At 45.5% G+C, this 20,585-nt stretch overlaps 1 protein-coding gene across 9 annotated transcripts in view; it reads right to left on the bottom strand.

Annotated features, from left to right (window-relative positions):
- The window catches only part of Fndc3b (fibronectin type III domain containing 3B), a 305,735-nt gene that overhangs the window by 114,491 nt on the left and 170,659 nt on the right, over positions 1-20,585 (bottom strand). For all 9 annotated transcript variants that reach the window (XM_076573956.1, XM_076573957.1, XM_076573959.1 and 6 more), the window contains 2 exons: positions 15,744-15,987; positions 11,994-12,284 (listed from right to left, as the gene is read on the bottom strand). In XM_076573956.1, coding sequence (XP_076430071.1) covers positions 11,994-12,284; positions 15,744-15,987 — 535 coding nt within the window. The remainder of the gene's footprint in view (positions 1-11,993; positions 12,285-15,743; positions 15,988-20,585) is intronic.

Raw genomic sequence — 20,585 nt, 5'->3', positions numbered from 1 at the left:
GTACCCCAAAACATAAAATAAAAATATCCTGGTAGTAAATAGATGAGCAACTTAATAAAAAAAGATAAAATCCAGTCTTGTTATTAGTAATAACAAATATACCAAGTCTTACAAGTTAGTTGTACAGAATAAAGAAATGCAAAGAATGAAGAAAATATAAAAAAGAAGAAAAGAGAACCTCAATCTCTATGTACAAAGAATCCTATCCATTATCCAGTCAGAAGCCCACAGTTCTGCCATAAGTACAGACACTAGTATAAAGAACATTACATTCCAATCATGAAGCAATACAGTCATGGAACCATACCCAAATGGTCTGATATCATCTTTAAAATGTGATACAGAAAACAAGTATGTGTGCTTCACAGAGTCAGGCAACTCAGAAGTCAAAATGTTATGGTGCATGTATTATACCAACAACAGAGCTTTCTTTTGGGAAATATTAGTGTGGTGGGGATTTTCTAACTCAAAAGGGACAGTTTTGCTTTCATGCACAAGACCACGACAGCCAGAGGTTAAAATATGACAACCACACTTCTCACACATGTAATTCTTCTCGAGTTGAAAATGCCATTTTGAAATCAAACAGCATTTTTCAAGTTTGAGCCACTGTCCTGTAGTGTGAGTAGTGAACAATACTGTCAATATACTTAAAACAAACAACAATCTGATAGTTGAATACCTCAGGCACCAATAGTCCCATCTCACTTAAGTAACATAATTTTCTCAAGAGAGTGTCTAAGAGATCTTGATCCCTTATGAGGCTCTTTGGAGCAATATTGCACCAAAAGATAAATCATCCCAAAGGACTACATATTAATTTTTAAAATGTGCTTGGCAAGGCACTCAAATAGTTTTGAGGAACTCAGTGAACCTAAAATATGGTGGTTTCCCTAGCCCTCTTAGTCTAAGAATCTTACTGTCCCATCCCATCTGTCTTTTCAAGGAACAGGGAAGAGGTGAATGAAAGTTCACCATGTGAATTAGCTCATAAACGCACTTATGAAAGACTTGTTCAAGAAAATATAGGTAGATCTGGCTCATCCACACAGTTTTTACATGTCCCTTTCATGGGGTTTCTGATAAATCTACAAAGCAAGAGTGGGGTTTCATGGAAGTCCTACACAAATTCTTTTTACTATATGTAAAGGTAACCTGAGAGTGATTTGGGTTTTCAGAGGCTTTAAGATAATCATGCCAACCAAAGCAGATTGCTTTTAAGAGCAAAATAACCCAGGCATAAAGGAGATGCGGTCGTTTCTTCTAGAAGTCTAATTTTTAACTTAAAACCCAAAAGTAGAAAAATTCTGATTCTAGGTTTTAAATATATTAAAGCTCTAAAACATGATGTAAACAACACTGGATTGCCATTCTGAACATGCTGCTATTCTTAAATTCTACTAAAGAATTATTTATTGGTTGGTTTGTTTTGGACAGTGTCTTAGCAGTCCAGATGGGCTCTCAACTCATCACACATCGGAGGATACCCTTAAACTTCTGACCGTTCTGCCTCTGCCTCTGAGAGCTGTGATTACAGACACACACACCCATGATCAGTGTATGCTGGGGGCTCAAACTCAGAGTTCCAGCCACACAAGGCAATAACACTATCATTTCAACTGCTTTGCCAGTCCCAAGAACTGACTTTGAATGTGCCCGTGAAATCAGTGTATGCTGGAACACAGAGCAGGAAAACCCGAGAGAAAACTGGTTTTATTCACAGATTGCTGCAATCAGACCTTCTGGTAAAAGGCTCTCTGGTTAGAACAGGAAAAGGTCTTCAGCTAGCTTCCTGGCCTACCCTGCCCCTCAGTGGGAAGGATACACAGCACCGAACCACAAAACCTCTCTCTTTCCAAATTACCCTCCTCCATCACCTAACCTTCCTGCCTCCCCCACATTTAGGACTTGCTCTTACTCAGCTGCCACTGCTCTGAGGCCCTTCTCCTCTCCTTCCTCCTGGCTCTTCAGTCCCCCTGAGCAACCCACTCTCTTTTGTGCTTGGGGCACAGCATCCCCACCACAATCAGCACAGGATCATCTCTGCCCTTTTCCGGCAAACACTCCAACATGGAAAGACCCATTCACCCGATGCCTACAGAGAAGCAGTTCCACGGTGAGTGCAGCTCAGGGATGCACTTGCCTTGGACGTCACTGGAGCTTGAGTTACATCACTAGGACCCCAGTGGCAAACAAGCACAACAGGAGCTAGCAGCCCACACGTGTAAAGCCAGCACTGGGGACCCAGATTCCTGGAGCCAGCTAGCCAATCAGTGAGTTCTGGGCCAGTGGGAGACCCATCTCAACAAACCAAAGCAACCCCCTACCCCAAACAATAGCAATAAACAAAGGTACACAGATGACACTCAAGACCGTGCTCTGTCCTCCACCAGTACACATGTATGCGTGCACACACACACACACACACACACACACACACACACACACACACACACACACACACAGAGTTACAATCTAGAAGGGTGAGCGGGAAAGAAAGGTGTGTTTTTAAAATGTAAGTTCCACACCAGAGGGAAAACAGGGGCTCTAGTGTGCTGCCAGGCCTCAGGCCTCAGTACTTTGTAAATTCCCACACTACGGGAGCGCTGCTGCTCTTTTCCAGGGATCTTTTCTAGTTCACACCTGTGTGGTCTGCTTCACAGTATTTCAGGGCCTTGGCGCAGCACCAGAAGTTGAGGAACAGTAGCAAAGCCTGCTTGCACTGTGCATCTGGCTGGACACATACAATCTGCAATGCGAGCAGAGGCTGCTGAGGCAGGCTATGGCTAAAGGGCCTAGCTGCATGCTCACTGCAGCCGTCACACTCGCTGAGGTGATCCCAGACCACTGCTCCACGGAAGGAGACACAGCAGCAAAGGCAATGGGGACCTAGCAGTAGGAAATCCGCCAGAATGCCAAGTCTGCTCCACATGGGGTACTAAAGAAATGGTGGCTGAGTCTGCATGCCATCGCCATGACGGTGTACCCCACCCTGCAGACACCACCTGCTGACCCCACCTACGGTGTATCCAGGGAGAAGACAATTGCAGAATGCCAAAGTGGCCCGTATGCTTCTGAAATCTAGTTAGCTTACTGGGCTGGAGCATCTCAGACGCCACATCCATTCGCTCAACTGCAGAGCTTCCAAGTCAGGAAGGGGGAAGATGTCATCCCCTCCCTCTGCCCAGCATTTCTGACCAACAGCAGAGTAATCTAAAGTGTTCGGCAGGCTGAGTGGGTTCGGATACAGAGTCAATGGCCTGTCCTAATTCTCCTTGGGTCCACAGACAATCCAGATGGGGAGGAAGCAGAAGAAACAGAAAACATCTGGAATGTTAGCCAGTGGATGGCCCTCTGAAGCTTCTCCCTCTCTTGTCCTTGACCTTCACCGCTCTATCACTCTGAGAAAGGAGGAGGCCTGCTCCTCTACACTCCGACAGGAAGCAATTCTCATACGCAGGAAAGTGTCGCATCTTTCTTCCATAATCATTAACATTTTCAAACCCCTTGGTGTCTACAATCACGAAGAGAACTCCCGACAGCTGCTGCTCCTAGGCCCTAAGTCAGCTGGGCCCCCCAGAGCCTGCTGGAGACCTCCCAGGCTGAGGGGCTGGCGCTGGCTGCCAATGCTAGACGGAAGTGACGTGCGCACTGCTGTCCTGCCGAGGAGCATGCCTTTCACGCTGCTCCAGGGACGCACACTGTCCTCTGAAAGACTAAAAGCCACTCAGGCTCCTTCAGACCATGGGTGGATTCCAGGCACCTGAGCTCACTTTCAATGTGTTTTCATGTTTTCATGACACTGCGGCCATGTTCAAGACTCACAGACTGGGATTACATCAACAGCAGAGGCTCGCGAGACAATCCGGAAAGCTACAGTAGCAAGGCAGAGGGGCGATGCATTCTCCCCTCCCTCTCTCCTCCCCACTTTTCTTTTGTGTGTGTGTGTGGGGGGGGGTACATGTGTGTACACACATCCATGAAGAGGAGCTCAAAGATGATGCTGAGGTCTTCCTCAATCACTCTTCTTCTTATACATTGAAGAAAGTGTTTCCCAGTTGAACCCAGAGCTCACTGATTGGCCACCCTAGATAGCAATCTTGGGAAACTCTGCCTGTCCCCTCACCTCCCATTACAAGGCTGAGATTAAAGATGGCAGCCACACCTGCCTGGCTTTTTCACATGGTGTCTCAGATTCATGCAGCAAGTGCCTGAGCCACTGAGCCGTTCCCCCAGCCCTGGATAGTTCTTAAGACTAGGAAATCAACTTTCATGGTAATTTAGGGGTAAACAGACCCGCCCCCCGCCCGTGTGCCTGTGTGTGCATGTGTGTGTATGCAATCATGTGCATTCCACTTTGATACAGAATCTCTTGCTGTTCATAACTTGCATGGCAGACTAGTCAGTCCATGATCTCCTGCAGATTCCCGTTTCCACCTCCCAGGTAAGTGTTTCTACACCCAGAGTTAAGTGGGTTCTGAGGACTTGAACTCAGGTGCTTACACTTGCTTAGCCACTGAGCCGTTTCCTCAGCCCATGCACTGCTATCTGATCAGTGACTGCAAAATATAGGAAGAGAAAAGATGTCAATGAGGACCCCCAATAAACAACCGAAATCTAAGGAGCAGATAATGGGGTGTACTGTGGGGTCAGAAGGCAGGTGTCACTGCTGAAGGAGGAAGACCCAGAATAACACACTCCTTGGTGTTCCATGATACTCAGAAGCCAGGTGCCTCTGTCTGTCTGTCTATCTGTCTGTCTGTCTCTAGTGGAATCTGCTCTGAAGCATAACTGAGTCTTTGGATTCTTAACTATTCCAAAGGTCAAATGCTAAAGTATGAGGCCTGTGTTTTGACTCCTGTGTTTGAAATTCTTACCGTCGTGTCTCTATCTTCCCCAGAGACACTGTAAGGTCCAGAGGTCACATGTCAGCTGCCACTTCTACATTAGCAACACAAAAGGAATTCTCCACCACAGGTGGACCAGCAATGCCTATCGTTACACGGACTATATTTCCACTGAAATTTGAACTGAATGCCCCCCCCTACCCCCGCCTCTCTTGCTTCAGTCCCGCTTTCCTGCCCTCACCAGCTAAAACCACGATTCAGACTCAGATGGTATTCACTAAGCCACTCTCTGTCCAGTGCTGCAGGGCTGACCATCGCTTGGAGCATCCACTGAGCGCAGTCCAGGCAAGGGCGGGTGATCACTAACAGTGTGAAGGCAGCCTGGTCTACATACTGAGTTCCAGGCCATTCAGAGCCACAGAATAAGAGACACTGTCTCAGAAAAGAAAAAAGAAAAAACTGTTATCTGAAAGAATCTAATACTGATGAGGACTACTCTGATATCAGCGGCTGTGACACATCTGTTTATCACACATACCAAATGGCATATGATCAAACAATCTCTCAGCCCTGGTATGTTTCCAAGTGTACAGGTAATGCTGAGAAGCCATCCTCACTCTCGGCTTAGGGATGTAGAGCTGCTGGAGAACAACTGCACACATCACATGTTTCTACACAGAAGACACCCAGAGTGGTGTCTCCTTCCATTTTCCTCTCCTTACCTCCTCCCCAATCAGCTGTGCTCCTGATGAACAGGACTGTTCTGCAGCAGAGTTTTAAAACACGAGTATTTATTTTTATGTCTACAAGTGGGGTTTTTTGCATGTATATATGTGTACCACATACATGCAGTACTCACAAGGGCTAGAAGGTGTTGGATGCCTACAGAGGGACTTATACGGAGTTGGGAGGTGCCATGTGGGTGCTGGGAACTGAACCTGGGTCCCTTGGCAAGAGCAGCAAGCATACTGACCGACCCACTGAGCCATCTCTCTACCCCCCATGTTTCCCCCTTTTATAAAACAAGGCCCCCCTATGTAGGATAGGCTGGCTATAAATGGATAATCCTCCTGACTCACCCTTGGAATTAGAAGCACACACCACCACACCTGGTGGGTATTTTTATGTTACTGACAGCAGATCTTCATCAAAGCTTTTAGGGTTTTTTTTTCTTTTGTTTTGTTTTGTTTTTGTTTTAGAGAAAGGGTTTCTCAGTGTTAACTGCCCTGGATGTCCTGCAGCTCACTCTGCAGACCAGGCTGGCCTAGAACTCACAGAGATCTGCCTGCCTCTGTCTTCCAAGTGCTGGAATTAAAGGCACGGACCACCACCACCCAGCTTTGTTTTTTATTTGAGATTTATTTACTTTTATTTCATGTGTATGGGTTTTGCCTGCACGTATATCTGTGAATCACATGCCTGCACTGCCCATACAGATGAGAAGAGGAAGTCGGATTCTCTAAGAACTGGAGTTACAGACATTTTTGAGCCCCCATGCAGGTGATGGGGATCCAGCCTGGGTCCTCCAAAACAGCAGCCAGCGCTCTTCACCACTGAGCCAGCCATTTCTTCAGTCCAAAACTGTCATTTATTCAACTCCTAACTTACAGAATCCTTCCTATGCTCACCCAAGCAGATTCCCCTACTTTGAAAGGACGTGACAACTCTGCCTGAGAACCGGTTCCCACGGAGGACGGCTTACTATCCTGATACATTAGGTTTCTGCCGTGAACCGAAGGAACAATGAGACTTTCTCTCACTGAGGAGGGAGGCTGGCGTCAGCCTCTGGGGTGGGCTGCCATGACGGTTTCAGCGGAGCACTGGCCTCAGAGCAGCTCAAGACCCTTGCTCCTGTACAACAATCTGCATGTAAAACAAGGTTTTTCCACTCTTACTCTTGAAGAGCTGTATTCAATATACAAACACCCATCTAAAAATCAAACGCTAGGCAAAGAATAGAAAAGGGAAGCAACATAATTCTGTGCTGTTTGTTTTTACTAACTCACCTGCTACCTAACACCCTGAGGAGAGGTTTCACACTAGCTTACCTGCTACCTAACACCTTGAGGAGGTAGGCTTCACCGAGAAGGGGATTTCTGAGCTGGTTCTGGAAGAACCGAGCTAAAATTTGCTAATGGAGCTAGAAAAACCAGGTAGGAAAAGATGATGAAACACATGAGGAGGACTGGATAAACCTCGGGTACCTGGTGGGATCTGACAGATTATACAAAGCAGGAGACTGTACTCCAGGCAGTTTAGACTCTGCAGACAATGGGGGTGCCTCAGGGGTTCAGGAGGGAACAGTATGTTCAGATCTGATTTAGCTGTAGCCGTAACACTGAGAATAGGATAGCTATGGATCTTAAGAGGCGAGGTGTCCCTTCTGAAGGGCTCTTAAGAAACAGAAGGAGGCAGGGGAATCCTGAATGAGACTCCACGACAGGACATACGAGAAAAGAAGTCCAGAGGTCCTTCCTCCCACACCGAGGCCATGAGACATCTGTGAGTCCTTGTACCCATTCTACCACTGGCGCCAAGCCTGGGGTGCTTCTCCACCCCACTAGCAACCTCTCAGGACAGCCCAGAAGCAAGTTTCAGGGCAGTGGTCCAAATTAGTGTGAAACCTCCATAACACAACAAGGGTGCAAGCTAAGGAAGCCGGTCTGACCTACAGAAGAAATGCGAGGGGGGGATTTAGAGAGAAACAGGTTGGAGGTGTAGCTCAGCTGGTAGAGCGCTTATCTGGCAAGCAGGAAGGTCTGTGTTCAATACCCAGCACCCCACCAACCAGAAGCTGGGAGGGGGCTACCTGTAATCTTAGTATTGGGAGGGTAGAAGGATCAGGAATCTGAGAAGGGAGGTTGTAGGGAGAGGGAAGACCATCAGAGCAGATGGAGGGAGGCCTGCCTTGATGAAAGGTGATCTTAGGAAATGAGGAGTCCAAGCATGTGAGAAAAACAAATACTCACGTGCTAAGGGCTTGCATTTCTCTAAAGTGTTAGAAACTGAGTTGGGCTACTTCTCAATATTCAGTCACGGGAATTAAAGTATCTGTTGTACAAATGAGGACATAGAAATTTAGGAATGCTGAAGGCAAATCATTAGTGAGTGACGACAAAGCCTAGCATGATGTCTAATACTGAAGTCTCAGCTGTTCTCAGCTCATGCCTATCATCAGCTCCAAGGGACTGCAAGGGAACAGATTCTGACCTGTTGGTCACCGAAGGTCTCATGGGCTTTGGACTACTGAGCTGTTTTCCTGGAGGCAAAAGCAAAGACAGCAGGAGGGAGACATGAGCTCAGTGTTCCTTGGACAGTGAAGCAATTAGTTCCAGGAAGAGGGAACGGTCCTGTGGCTGCACCTGTTCAAAGAGAAGCTTGCTCTGGGAAACAGAGCTGTACAGAACTCGAGTCATCTACAAATATGTGAACATACACTGCGTACCTACTGTGTGCTCAGCAGAGTACTGGGGAGATGGGAATGAAGAGGACAAAGCTGCTTCTGGACCCTACATGTCCTGTCTGTTCTCCAGCACCTCTTCCCATTCCAATAGCTGCCTTCTGCCTTGACTGAGCACTGGCCCAACTCAGGGGTTGAGGGGAGAGAGCATGAAGCCAAACCAAGAAGATTCTGATTTGAAATGAGCCAGGCAGCTCTGGTTCAAGGTCCTATTTGTGCTTCTGCAGCAGTTAACTGACAACCAGGACTTACTTTTACTGATTTGTTTGTTTGTTTGTTTGTTTGTTTGTTTTAAGGCTGTCAGTCGCATCCCTGTGTCTTCACGGCATTGCCAGCTTTTTACTCTTTTGGGAGTATTTGATTATACGAATCACATGAATTGAAAGTTTACTAACCCTCTGCCTGTTGACCCCTCCAGTTCTAAGACCGAAGTGGGGTCTCAAGCATGCTTGGGTGCACACTTTACCACCGAGTTGCATCCCTGGTCCCTACCTATCCCTTTGAAAAACCTCTTGTCTACTGGAAGCAGCAACAGGCAGCTGGCTAATGCTGACTCTGAGAGATGAAACGATTATGAAGTAATGAGATTGCTCTTCTCTGGAAACAACAAACAGGAGCAGAACATGCAAAGACACACAAGCCACGTGCTGGGATTCAGGATGCAGACTGGTCTAGAACAAACCACACATGCAAATCCTAACAGGGTGAACTGCAGCTGAGTATGAATCAGGTGGCGCCGAGAGCTTAGGAGTCATCAAAAGCACTAATGGTCGAGTTGCCTGCTGGGCAGCTCCCCAGCCCAGTGATTGTTATCTCGTGGTTAAACCGTGTGGAGATGACCAGGCGACTGGGGGGGGGGGGGGGGGGGCGCGGCGCGCGCGGCGAAAGCTAAGGTAATGAGCCAAGGGTCAGAGACCAGGCGGACTCATCTCACTCTGCCCCTGTTCCTTGTGAAACGCCGGTTCTTCTGGTCTAGAGCAAATGCCAGCTCACCACCATCTTAACAAAATAACTGCTTTCTGTACAGCAGCCAAGGCCACATGCGTCCCAACAACTCCACCCACTTTCTCTCACATGAGGTAAAACATGAAATGCTTGCAGACCCAGGAAGCCAGCTCTGTCCAAATGTGCCAATAGGAAAAGAGAGAGCAGAGAGAACACTTAGGCACAGGAGGTGGGAAATAATTGCACACAGAGGAAAGTTGTTTGACAAAGTGAATCTGCAGCTGCAACAACTTTTGCACTAATTTCAACACTGCTTCATCTAACCCACTCTAAGTACCTGGATCACTTCCCTTAAATCTAGACAACGTGAACACTCACTATTCATATTTGGGTAAAAAAAAAAAGTTCCTTTGCATCTACACCGTGTGTGTGTGTGTGTGTGTGTGTGTGAGAGAGAGAGAGAGAGAGAGAGAGAGAGAGAGAGAGAGAGAGAGAGAGAGAGAGAGAGAATAAGAATTGTCTTCTATGGTTAAATTCAAATATTATTAATAAATACTCCTTGTATTTAATGTGACACATTACTTCACAAGCATGATCAAGATATAAAATATTTTAAAATTGGAAAGCCAATTTTAAACAGCAACTGTGGTGTGATTTGACTGAAGTTATTTTAACACAGTGCTACAAGCCTAAAATCCACAAAACATGGGTGCATGAGGTAGGAAGACACCCTGTGCCTTGGAGGATTCAAGTCCATCTTGAGCAACACAGGAAGCCCCATACCTCACAGAAAAGACTATTTCAGACACAGAGACAACATCTTCACTTAGGAGCTGAGTCTTTTCCACACACTGTCTGTCTGTGTTTTGTTTAATAATTGTCCAAGTGCAGTGACTGCAGGCAATAGGGACGACAGAGAAGACAATAAAGGAGATCAAAAGAGCCCACACTGCCCTCCCAGGTCACTTCTCACCACCGCCCTTTGCTACACTGTAACTTAGCAACTGTCCGTGGCCTACAAGGAAATTCCGCCAGCAGCATGTTCTCTTCTTGTCAAACACAATCCTCCACAGAGAAGCAAATATGCCCAACTCCACCGTTTCCATCACAAATGGCGTCACAGCCACAGTCACTGATTTATGAACGTAAGGAATGGTTGGGGTAGACAGAGGGCTTAGTGCACCAGTTCTCAACCTGTGATCTCAACCCCTTTGGGGTGGAACAACCCCTTTCACAGGGGCCACCTAAGACCGCTGGAGAACATGGATCTTCACATTATGAGTTAACAGTACCACGTTACAGCTAGGAAGCAGCAATGAAAAATACTTTACGCTGGGAGTCACCACAGCATGAGGAGCTGTACCGAGGGACTGTCGCAGCACTAGGGAGGTGGAGAACCACTGGCTGAGAGGACACAGTGCCCGCTGTGCAAGCTTGAGGATGTGAATTTGAACCCAAGGGCCGACATCAAAAGTCATGCACGTACGCGTGCACGCACACATGCACACCCCTAACTCCAGCGCCGTGGAGAATGGGGACAGGAGGATGACTGGGGCTTCCTGGCTGCCAGCCTAGCTCCAGGTTTAGGAGAAGACCCTGCCTGAAAGGGCTAGGGTGGAAAGAGAACAAGCAAGACACTCAGTGTCCTCTTCTGGGCTCTGTATGCACATAGAGAAGCAAGCAACCACAGACATGAGCTCATATACCACACAGACCACATTCAAACATACACACACAGTCTCACACACACAGACACACAAAGGGCTGGTATACATCAGTTATCTGTCTGAGGTTTGTTCATCTTGGATTGCCAGTACTCATTTAGATTTATAAACTCATATAGTTGTCAAAGTGTTACCTGCTTTAGCGTTCTATATGTCTATATGGTTTTCAGCCATATATATGCATGTCTATAGATGTCTTCCAGCCTTCTATATATCTACAGAAAAAGCCTACTTTTTTCTCCTTTTGCAATGAAAATAATTATCTCTAAATTTCGCCTGAAATGTAATTAAAGACAAGCATACCCCTCAGCCCCACGACAACATTAACCTACGAAGGCTCATGGCCTTCTGTGCTGCTGTCTGCACTCATGGGGAGCCTGACCCTCCATCTCATTTTGTCTGTGAAAGGTGTGAAGATGCCAAAGGACATTCAAGGACGCCCTTGTCTGAGGCTGAACAGGGATACATTCCTGCCATGCACAGCCAACATCACACAACATTAAATAACTACAGCTGTGTCCATGAGGTGTAATTCCTTGGCATTAGAATTAGCCCATGCTTGCAAGGAAAAGATTCAATTTGCTATCTTCCATATCTCTCAATGTAGCATGAAACAGGCCAATGTGAAAATAATTTCCAATACTGTTTCTGAGATGAAGTGTGATGAAAAATTCACATAAATAAATAAATGCTACAGTAGTCTTTCCTTACTAAGAAAGGTATAAGGTTGAGCCAATGGTTCCCAGAAAAAAAAAATCCATCATGAAATAAAGTCCCCCTCTAAAGATGGTCCCATGAAATAGTCCCCCTATAAAGATAGTGTGCCATGAAATAAGGTCCCCCTATAAAGATAGTGTGCCATGAAATAAGGTCCCCCTATAAAGATAGTGTGCCATGAAATAAGGTCCCCCTGTAAAGATGGTCCCTTGAAATAAGGTCCCCCTGTAAAGATAGTGCCATGAAATAAGGTCCCCTGCAAACGATGGCGCCCTCAAAATGCCCATGTCTAGGCATTACCTTGCAAGTCCGAATCACTGGACTTTGGGCTGCTCCTTGCTCTCCGCTCCGTCTTTTTGAGCCCCGGTCCACCTCCGCTCCCACCGCCGACTCCTCCCCCGCTTCCAGCACTGTGGCCTTTGCCATAGCCGTTGTACACCGTGGCGCAGCTGCTCTTGTGGATCATGGAAGGTGGGCTGTTGAGGCGGTTCTGGCGGTCGATCTGGCGGTCCTTCAGCTTTTTGTGGGGTGGCTTGCTATACTGGTCTTCTCGAGTGATATAGCTCGACATTCCGTACAGTGGGATAATTTCTAGAATGAATGTGTGTGATAAATACAAGCTCAGTCTATATTTGTCACAGTGAGTGATTAAAAGGTCAAATAACCTGACCCCTGGAGGAAGCAATGCAAGAACTGCTACACACATTATAAAATATACTTGAAAACAATGCTGGGTACATTATATGATGACAGGATTTGTGTGAGATCATCAGTTATTAAAAACAACACAATACATTTACTATTTCCCATAAATTATGGAGAAAAATGAAGACAACAGTTATCTCCAGTTATCCCCAAAGACTTCACTGGCTGGTGAATTTATAACTAAATCTGATCTTGCCTTTCTCAATGTCTTTAGTAGATGCAGTACATATAAGAGAACAAATGAAATATCCCTTTACATGGATACACAGACTCAAAACAATTACAAGTGTAACTATTCACAGAGCTACAACAATGCTTCCATCAAAAAGTACAGATTTAGCATGATATAAGAAGTTATGCTGGGCATTAAAAAACAACAATTGGGAAAAAAATTATTAAGGAGGATAAAATGACAAATAGTTGTGAAGAGTAACCAAAGATATAAAATGAAGGGAGAAAGAAGTGGAGAAAGAAGGGCCACATTTGCCGTCGGTAGCTAGACTTAATAGGCGTCATTCTGAACCCTCTTTTGGAGCGATGGGTGGAGGAACACGTGAGTGGGGTCTCACTTCACTGTGCACACTTCTAACTGGTAAAGGAGAAAATAGGAGCTTGCAATAGTTCTTATGATCTTAGAGAGATTTTATTGTACTCATTTAACTTTTTAACTTTATGTACATCATTATCTTGCCTGCATATATGTTTGTGCAGTATGTGTGTGCCCATGGAACTGGAGGTGCAGATGATTAATGAGTGACCCTGTAGGGCTGAGGATTGAACCCAGGGCCAGGGCTCTAAACTGCTGATCCAGCTCTCTAAGCCCTTACTTGTTTTTTCTTAAAAATTTATCTTTTTTTCATGTGTGTACCACATGTGTGCTGGCACCGCAGAGGCCAGAAGACAACGCCGGATCACCTGGAACTGGACTCCAGTGACGGGGCTGGGGACCATTGGTCCTCTGCGAGAGCAGGAAGTGTGGTATTTTAAAGTCATGTTTCGGCATCAACAGAAAACGACAACACATAACATAGATAATATGTCCTTATCTCTTTTCAGGAATAAAAGGACTTGTCAAATGTACAGTAACTGCATAAATTATATGTGACTTGTGGGCAGGAAAAGAAAGGACTAACCACAATTTCTAGGATGAGCAACCCAAAGGATGACAGGGTTGAGTAGGAATGCATGGGAAACTCCATAACTCAATTAATTATGAACTTATTAATAGTTCAGCTCTCCACACAGCTTCATTACATCTTTGCAAGGCAGCCGGTGTGGACTAGAGTGTGAGATAACCAGCAGTGCCGTATTCAGAAAGGTGTTGAAGCGAACTGTCCTAGCACGTGGCAGACACTGGCCACGGCTCTAAACGGCACAAGGCATTACACTTGACAGGTAAAGCGGTCACCATGGAGAGTAACGCAAGAACCATTTCAGCACGGTGAGAACTGTCTAGGCTTTCATGGCCCCAGGAGTTAATGTTTAACTGCTTTTAGCGATACACTGAGAAAGCAGGGAAGGGAGCTCCACAGATGTTTCTAGAAGATGAAGAGTTTTTGATTGTCATCTTTAATTTGACACTAAAGGTGGCACTTCCCTCTGCGTATGTTACTGTCCAGTGTTATTTTAGTGAAATTAGATCACGGTACACTATGAAATGAAGAGCAGACAGTGCTTATCTAATTCTGATGATGGTTTAAATCACAGTTTTACCTTGCTAAGATTATAAAGCCATCATTGATACAAGAGTAACTACCAGGCATCATAGGGAGCAGGTGCTAAAATAAGGCAGGCCAGAGAGCGTCAGCAGAATGTGCGTCAGGGGCAAGACTCTGCAGAAGTCAGTGACGTCACAGGCAACCAGAATGTGAGTCGGGGGCAAGACTCTGCAGAAATCAGTGACATGACAGGCAACCCGACATTCTGCAAATTTCCAAATACTTCATATGGATTATGACAAAGCACTAAATACCTTTTCACAGATTGATTAACCAAGTGAGATGGCACATGCCCACAATCTTAACACCTGGCAGGCAGAGGCAAGAGGATTGCTATGAGTTTAAGATGACTCTGGGCTCCAGAGTGAGACCATGTCTTAAAAACAAAACAAAACAAAAATTTAACAAAATTTTTTTTCTAAATGTCTTCATACCATGCTTGATTTTTTTTTTTTTGCTTATGTCATTAAGAAAATAAAGATCAAATTAGTAAATGGTTGATGTGGGGCATAATATTTACCTAATGTTTGGCTGTGGCCTTCCTACACCCTTTTATGAAAGCATGTTAAATTTCTTCTAACTACCAAAACAAACAAAATAATCTAATTTCATTCCTAAGTGAATATTTAATTAAAATATTCATCTCAGGGGGTGGATTTGGGGGGAAGGCTGGGGGGGCGTGAGGAGGGAGGAGAGGGGAATCGGTGGCTGATATGTAAAATTAAATTAATTATAAAATAAAAATATTTAAAAAAATATTCATCTCAGATTTCTCTTTTGTTAACAATAATAATAATAATAAAAGGGACAAATGTGAGATGTGGTGCTGGGCCCAAAGCACACGGGGAACTCGCGCCAACACTACGCAGTGTAAGAGGATGCCTCTGAACCCACACGGCAAGTGTCTAAAGAAGTCAAATGCTCCAATTCAGAGGGAGAGGGGCCTTTCTTGAAGTCCGAGAGCTGAAGTCAGTTTCCACCTCCCTGTTCTTTGGCTTCTGAGCATCCATTTGGATAGTCAGAGCTCGAGACTGAACCCACATCGGAACTTCCAAAGACACAAGGCGGAGAACGAACGCTGAGACTCTCTTCCTTTCAACCTAAGTATTTGCCTAACAACCAGTGACACTGTGGCCAAGATGATGGCTAGTCGCAAACTAAAAACAGCTACAGCATGGCCACACCAACAGCAAGATGACTGCTGAGTTCTGCCAAGATATATCTTTCGGGAAACCCAAAGGATATTGAGACTTCATAATCTAACGTTTTAACGGGCACGAATCATTTCAATTTCCCTTCTACTGGCAGACCGTGATGCCGCCAAAGAAATAACGGGGCCCAGCTCTGCCCGAGGCCACTCTTACATAAACACATATCAGCAGGCACAGGAACACAGGCCAGATGGCTGCCTCACTTCCAAAATAAAGAGGAGCTATCCTACTCCTTCTCTTGGTGGGGCGGATCCACCAAGTCAAATCCAGACGGCGGAAGCTCGGGACGGCCCGTGAGTTTTGTACCAGTTAGGTCTCTTTCTGCCTTGCTTGTTCCACAGGAGACCAAGCCTAGAGGCCTCCCGCGTTGTTGGAGCGCAGCATTTCAGCAATTCCTGGCCAGTTGTGAGACTCACCTTGCTCACTATATATGGTGGGGGGCAGGTGGTGCTGAGGGAAGAACTGGGGCGGCATATCTCCAGGCACGGTGGCAGGAGGGTAGTAAGCTGTGTGCGAGTTCTGAATGAAGTGCGGGTGGTGAGTCAGGTACGGCGGGAGGTGGTGGGTGGGAGACATGGCTGAGGGGTAGCTCGGTGGGTAGCACTCGGGGGACTGGGGTGTGACCACCACCCGGCGGACTCCAGTACTGTCTTCAATCACCTAAGGGAGAGAACAGAAGGACTGGGTATAATATAGACTACTAACAAGAACACCTGTGGATATGAAAGTATTATTAACTTCCCTGTTGATTACCCAAAGGAATTAGTAACTTCCCCATTAACTGAATGAGTCCAACTCCATGAAACATTTTGGAAAGACCATTATCTTGCTAGTAAATTTTGGATTTATCATACAATTTTTATGGTCATAAAAGTTTTACTGGACAAGTAAATAGAGCGTATGTTTAAACTGATGTTAGGAGTAACTTTGTATATAACTATAGAGCCAATGGTTTTGCAGGAAGAGATTCTATGGTCATGTAAGAAGTTTCTAGGGCTGGGTTTCTAGATCTGTCTGACAACGTCTACTCTATATCTGCTTTAGGACACACAAGTTCATGGATATCAGGAAACACAGGGAACAGTGATGTCAAAAGCCACAGAAATACACCAAAACATCATTTACCTGAGCTAAGAATGGGGGGGGGGGGATTCTGCCGATGGAATAACTTAAGCAATCTCCAGTCAGGATGGTCAAATTTGTACCTAGCTGTCCTGATTTCACCAAGAGCTCTGGCAGATGAGACCAAGCAACCTCTCATCTCTAGGAAGTCAACTAGGGAGGGACAATGTGAAAGTTAATGCTACCCCGCCAGTGCTGTGCTACTTTACCCCAAACGGTCTGGACACAACACAAGAAGGATGTAGTCCACACACAGACACCACAATGAAACGGCAAAGCTACGACGAGCTGCCACAGGAAGCGGAATCATGAAATGACAGTCCCAGAAGGCTACAGGGGCTTCAGAGAACTGCAGGCCGATGGATGAACTCTAGGTTGGGGGCCTCTGAGGAAGAAGACTGAAGAGTAACCTCAGGAGGCTGAGGCTAGGGTTCAGATGTAGAGGAAGGGCCTGGCTTTGGTCAAATTAGAGAAGAACAAGATAACCAGTACACACACACACACACACACACACACACACACACACACACACACACACACACACACACACACTGTTAAACTGAGAATCTGGGACCAGACTCACCAACATTTGATCGAATCAATTATTTAAGAAAATGAGGCATACACACTCTGACAGGCTTTAATGTTGGCTTCTTTTCCTTTTAAATGCTTGAAATTGAATGTGTATATTGAAAGAGATTTTTGCATTGCCTCTCAGGAGGTTGATAACAGGACAAAATAAAATGATTTAATTGTGTCTAACAACAAAAACATACCCTATGCTTAGCTTCATGAAAAACAACAACACAATATTGCTATGGCTAAATTGGCAAGCCTCTAAGTGTTTAGTCTACATTTTAGTGTACAAAGTAATCCAATGGCTGGTCTTCATGTTAAGAAAACAGGAGGCTAGAGAGACGGCTGGGTGGTTTAGAGCACATACTGCTCTTCCAGAGGACCCTGGTTTACTTCCCAGCATCCTCATGGCAACTCACAAGAGCCCAGACCTCCACCTCCAGGGATTAGATGCCGCCTTTGGACCCCTAGGACACCTGCACACATACAGTGCACATAAACACACACAGGCACACATACATGCACATAAATTAGCGTGAAAATTTCTACTGTACTTGAATTTCATTAAACTTAACATTCATTCCCTGAAATTGAGGCTCTAAATCATTCTCTCTCCTAGAGCTCAAGGCAATCTTTCTTGTCCTTACAGTTTTGAATAAAGTTAGCCACTTCTGGGGTGTGGCCAACTAATCACATCAAGCTACTTCTGAACATGCAGCTGGTATTTATAAGTCCATGTGTGGGAGTGTCTAAACAGGACACGGGAAAGTGCAGGCGCACGCTGACAGCGTCCGTCCTCAGTCTGAAACAGGGAGCACAGACTGACAGCGTCCGTCCTCAGTCTGAAACACGGAGCACAGACTGACAGCGTCCGTCCTCCATCTAAAACATGGAGCACAGACTGACAGCGTCCGTCCTCCATCTAAAACATGGAGCACAGACTGACAGCGTCCGTCCTCAGTCTGAAACATGGGGCACAGACTGACAGCGTCCGTCCTCCGTCTAAAACATGGAGCACAGACTGACAGCGTCCGTCCTCCATCTAAAACATGGAGCACAGACTGACAGCGTCCGTCCTCAGTCTGAAGCACGGAGCACAGACTGACAGCGTCCGTCCTCAGTCTGAAACATGGGGCACAGACTGACAGCGTCCGTCCTCCGTCTAAAACATGGAGCACAGACTGACAGCGTCCGTCCTCAGTCTGAAACAGGGAGCACAGACTGACAGCGTCCGTCCTCAGTCTGAAACACGGAGCATAGACACACTGGTCTAGAGCATACTTCCTACAGCTGCAACATCGATGTGGACGTTTCTTACCAGTCATACAAAAAAATGCCTCTCCCAGAGCTCTCTTACCCTCTCTACCTTCCACCAGCTATTAGGAAAAGGGGAAGGCACACTAGGTGTTCCATCTTCATAAGATATTCATTCAATCCTCAAAGCTCAAAGAAGCAAAGAACTGCCAAGCAGTTCCCCACTTCCTCTAGGTGAAGCCCCACTGACATCACTGATGTAGTAAAGCTGACGGAGGCCACTTTCCACAGCAGTGATTGTAATGAAAATAATTTATTCTTAGCAGTTCATAATTTCTGGCTTGCTATAAGCATATTTTTTCTAAAGTTCATCAAAAACTAAATGACATGTAGAGCTGAAAAACTATGTTCTTTCTTACGAATTTTATAAGAACAACTGTCCTTAAAAAATTGTTCCTAAAAGTTAATAAAGTAAGAGGCTGGAGAGATGACTAAAAGGTTAAGAGCACTGACTGCTCTTCCAGAGGTCCTGAGTTCAATGCCAGCACCCATATGGTGGCTCACAACAATCTGTTATGAGATATGCTGCCCTCTTCTGGCCTGCAGGCAGAACAGTGTATATACATAATTTAAAGAAATCTTTAAGGAATAATAAAATAAATTTACTCTGAAGCGTAAATTATCTTTATTCACACACACACAACAGCTTTCTAGGCAGAAAATTAAGTAGCAAATTGACGCACATATAAACCTGCCGGAAGCCCTGTGGTAATTATCCTGAATTGTTCTGTGGTGGCTGTGAAAGATATTTACATGTACATACATAATGAGACACTTTCAGAAACCAGCTCTTACCCAAACCAGGCTTGTCTTTCACCCTCCCCAAATTAAGTATTAATTTTAAACTAAGTATAAAAAAAACACATAGTGATAATTTGCCTGCCGCTGTTTTATAGCACAAATTATAGCACACTTTACTTATCAAATTTGGTTGTGAACTCTACCTAAGGAAATTATTCTCAGGTTTCCCTAAAGAATGGCCAAGGCTGAGGAGCTTTAGAGCTTAGTTAAGGATGTAATTTCAGAAATGGTGGTAATAAGATCCTTTGTTTAGTAAAAGTCATTCTCGTATATGTATATAAGAATCATATATAATTCTGGTAGAAGAAATCAAACATCTGAGAAATTCAATTTAAAATACCCAAGGCAACAAAATAGGCCTTCAATCTCCACAGATAACTACTGAAAAACAAATCCATTTCCTTTTGGGGTGAATGAAATTATGGCCATGTCTGGAGGCAGACAAATCGCATACTCAATTCAGCAGTGACTTCCTGGCACTTACCACTGCTAACCACTGAACGCTTCAAGGTAAGGAAACTAGCCTGGGTTTTAGTAAGTACCGTGACAAAAGTCCAAATACAAAGATTTCAGAAATCAATGGCTCAATGAAAGTGCCTCTCATGCATCCCCAGGGAAGCACAGAACTCTGGGAAAAGTGGGTGTGTGTGCACGCGTGCGCGTTCGTGTTCTCTCTCTCTCTCTCTCTCTCTCTCTCTCTCTCTCTCTCTCTCTCTCTCTCTCTCTCTCTCTCTCTCTCCCTCTCCCTCTCCCTCTCCCTCTCCCTCTCCCTCTCTCTCCTCTCTCTCTCCTCTCTCTATCTCAGATGGCCACCTACTGTGAGCTGCATTATGCACCCACCAAGCCCCAATTCTTAACTCCCTGTGCTGAAGTGTTAATGCTCAGAGAGGCCTCGGAATGTGTATGCAGCTAGACTAATCCAGAGTGAGATTAGGCCCTGGAATCGGACCTTGTAAAACGACCTAAGGAATACACTCATTTATAAGGGCAGAAACAGAGGCCTTAGCAGGCATTCCGCCATCTTGGACTTTTAGCCTCCAGAACTATGGTACTTTTTTGGGGGTGGTAGCTTTAGTAAAGTAACACAGCACCTAGAGGAGTCTTAGGGCAGGGTGGCTGAGTCCAAGTTTCCTTTACCTTAAGTCTATGCCTTCCCTGCTATGAAAAACAAAATGAAGTAAAACAAGTCAGTGATCCATCTTTCATACACACCAGCCTTGATCCACTGAAGATCCATATCTGATTATCTCATCTGAACTTAGAGAGCGCCACCACATGCTTCTCACCAGCTGGGCCTCACCTCTCTGTGCCCATCCTCACCTTGCTGAACAGCCGTGGGTGCCCATCATCTATCTATCTGCCTCCAGAGAAGGAGCAGGCGAAGGACTACAGAGTCAGACAGGTGAGAAACCTTCCAGGTGCTGTGCACGCTTGCTGTCCTGTGC

The sequence above is a fragment of the Peromyscus maniculatus genome, chromosome 6, assembly GCF_049852395.1.
Source record: "Peromyscus maniculatus bairdii isolate BWxNUB_F1_BW_parent chromosome 6, HU_Pman_BW_mat_3.1, whole genome shotgun sequence".
Taxonomy (NCBI): Eukaryota; Metazoa; Chordata; class Mammalia; order Rodentia; family Cricetidae; genus Peromyscus; species Peromyscus maniculatus.
Note: the sequence above shows the minus strand (reverse complement) of the source record. Positions and strands in the feature narration are given on the sequence as shown.